At 38.6% G+C, this 2,644-nt stretch overlaps 2 protein-coding genes across 4 annotated transcripts in view; both read left to right on the top strand.

The window, feature by feature from the left end:
• Positions 1 to 2,644, top strand: part of LOC125502330 (rhomboid-related protein 1-like) — an 8,688-nt gene that overhangs the window by 4,256 nt on the left and 1,788 nt on the right. Inside the window, exon 3 of the mRNA XM_048665739.1 lies at positions 1,266 to 1,483. Within this exon, the coding sequence (XP_048521696.1) occupies positions 1,266 to 1,483 (218 nt within the window). The remainder of the gene's footprint in view (positions 1 to 1,265; positions 1,484 to 2,644) is intronic.
• Positions 1 to 2,644, top strand: part of LOC109539984 (zinc finger protein OZF) — a 24,929-nt gene that overhangs the window by 21,184 nt on the left and 1,101 nt on the right. For all 3 annotated transcript variants that reach the window (XM_019908084.2, XM_019908083.2, XM_019908082.2), the window contains exon 11: positions 1,266 to 1,483. The gene's annotated coding sequence lies outside the window, so the exon portion shown is untranslated. The remainder of the gene's footprint in view (positions 1 to 1,265; positions 1,484 to 2,644) is intronic.

Genomic DNA, 2,644 nt, shown 5'->3' with positions numbered 1-2,644 from the left:
ATTCCTTAAAAAAGCATTTCGGGTATTTTTAAATAAAAATACTAAAAAATATATAATGACAGTGGCAAGTTCAAAGTGTCACATTTACTTTGTCGCACACTGTGCGACAAAGTCCGTGCGTAAAAGTAAAACAAATGAACGCTAAAGAAAAGTGCTTCTTTTTGATCATCGCTTCTGTTCGCAAAATGGCACTTTTTGATTCATTCGAATAAAAAAATAATTAAGTATCTGAAGGAAGAATTCTAGTCTCTTCCCAAATTTGATTGTCCTGACTAATCACCTGTTAGGCCTAATTAATTTTGGAATGTTTTAAAGTATTGCAATTGTGATGTATTTTAATGTGTAACATGATGAGCCTGTTGACGAACTATGGTTGTTTTTTTAATTAATGATTTTTTTAACTATCTGTTAATTTAGAAAAACTGATGCTGGTACAAAAATACACCGAAACGTATTTTGATTAATGAATAGAGACAATAAATGACTGAAACCCAGGAATAAATTCGACTTGAAATTGAAACACAGTCAGGAAAATGTATACAATTTCACACCAATCTGAACCTCGCTGTGCCACCTTTTATCAACGTATGATTTTCATGCATTATTGCATTGCGCGTTTTTCCATTCCGGAACGTAGCTCGCAGCGGTTTTCTCTCTCGCACACATGGTTGGCTAGTAGGGAAGCAACTTGCTCCTGTTGGTGGTGCGTTCGAACTTGATACATTGACCCAAAAAATAATTGTGGCGTTTCGGATGAAAATTCAACAAGAAGTGAAAAGCGACCGCATTAAGGTGTGTGTTAATTATTTTGGCGCCGGATAGTAGCTAAGTTCCGCCTTGCAATGCAAAGAATCCGTTCAGCTGGTCGACATTGAACGATATCGCTCACTAATTGGGCAGGTAGAGCCAAGACTTCCCCGCTATTTATGCGCACCGATTAAATTTAGCAACCGATATGTCAGGGTTTATTTATTGTTGCAAGTAACTGACCGAGCGATGGCCTTGGCATTGAATTTATTTTTAAATCGCGTGCACTTGCCCTGTTTGGTACCGTTCATGGATGTTTTTACGCGCCTTTACAGGATTCAATTGCACCAGAATGACTGAATTGTGTAATAAATAGCAGCGCGTAAACTCCGGCTGAACAGTTGGTTTTTTGCGGGTTCAGTTTGCCGCAGATCGCGCAAAGCGTCCAGAATATCAGTGGCTTAATCAGCAACAGACTGGCAAACAGGAGGAGTTTTCAAATGTGTTTTCTTTTTCAGTGCGATCGAGATCACGATGGCTTCGTCAGTCTGGAAGAATTGACGGCTTTCATCAAAACCACTGAGCAGGTGCCAAGTTCGGCACCGTTGACGCCGATCATCATCAACAATTACGAGCGCTTCGATCAGAACCATGACAATCGGCTGGACTTTGAAGAATTCGTCGAAATGATCACCAACGACACCTTCTTGAAAGACTTTACCAATCTGGGAAATCGGTAAATAAAAATAACGTAACGCTAAATCTGCTTTTTGGGTTTCTAACCCAAGAGGACTTCCAGGTGTTAAAAAACAAAAAAACATAACTATACAGGGTGATTCAAAATTGGCGTCATTCCTCTGGTGGTGTTTTAGGAGTACAGAAAAAATAGTAAAAAAAATTAATTGTCATTAAAAACTGAGAAATTCGCAAAAAACTGTATTAGACAAACGGCAACGATGTTGTTAACGGTAATCTGCCTAGTTAACATTACGTCAATACCTGTTGCTTCGTAATTATTTAAAACGCCGGTAACCATGGATACATAGAGAAAGTGACAATAAGATCGACAAGGGTAAACGGTAAATTCAACAGGAATCGTTGAATGACCGAACCTATTTCGAAACTCATAACCCCGAATTATTAATTTGTTTACAAAGTGCAAAAACATACATTTGAGTCGGTCACTCCAAACAAGTGCCAGTGTATCACCTTATTATGCACTCTTCTCGAGCAGCTTCTCCTTTACGGTTAATTAACTCCTGCTCAATTTATACCGGTGTTCAGTAATCCATTGGTTTAATGTGATCTTACATACGTGGTAGGAATGTAGCCGATATTTATTTGGTGCCTGGGAAAGTGTCAGTTGTTGTGCAATGTTCTGAGTGCCCCTGAAAGGTTCTTCTGCAATTACTAATTACTGCAATTATTAATTAGTTACTTGTTCCTCTGTGTCTGGAACCCGAACATCGATTGTCGTCTGTTGTCTATGAAATTAGAAAAATTATCGTCGTTTTGTGCAAGGGTGGCCTGAGATTATTGCAAAATTTCATGTTTTTCGTCCCGTTTTTGCATGTTTCTCGGAAGCAAAATGAGCAAGAACGCTCATTTGTACATCATTCCAAAGAGAACTAAATGGCCTTTTAGAAAGTGAACCATCGATAAGGAAATGCTGCAGTTTTCTCGAAAAATGCTTGACTTCAGGAAGTTTTAGATTTGTGTGGTTTTTTTTTTTTGAGTTGCAAAATCCACGTGAACGTGACGCTGCTTTTTTCGAAGTTTCTCAAAAACCATTCGAGCCACATAATTCGTTTTGGCATCATTGGATAGAGAATTGAAAAGTCGATTCAGTCGTAACAACGTGAGTGAGGAAATTCGAGTAGTTTTGACCCAGAAAGCG

The sequence above is a fragment of the Dendroctonus ponderosae genome, unplaced genomic scaffold (genome assembly GCF_020466585.1).
Source record: "Dendroctonus ponderosae isolate FM_Combo_2020 unplaced genomic scaffold, Dpon_F_20191213v2 Dpon_F_20191213_4, whole genome shotgun sequence".
NCBI lineage: Eukaryota > Metazoa > Arthropoda > Insecta > Coleoptera > Curculionidae > Dendroctonus > Dendroctonus ponderosae.
This window is presented reverse-complemented; position numbering and strand designations above follow the sequence as displayed.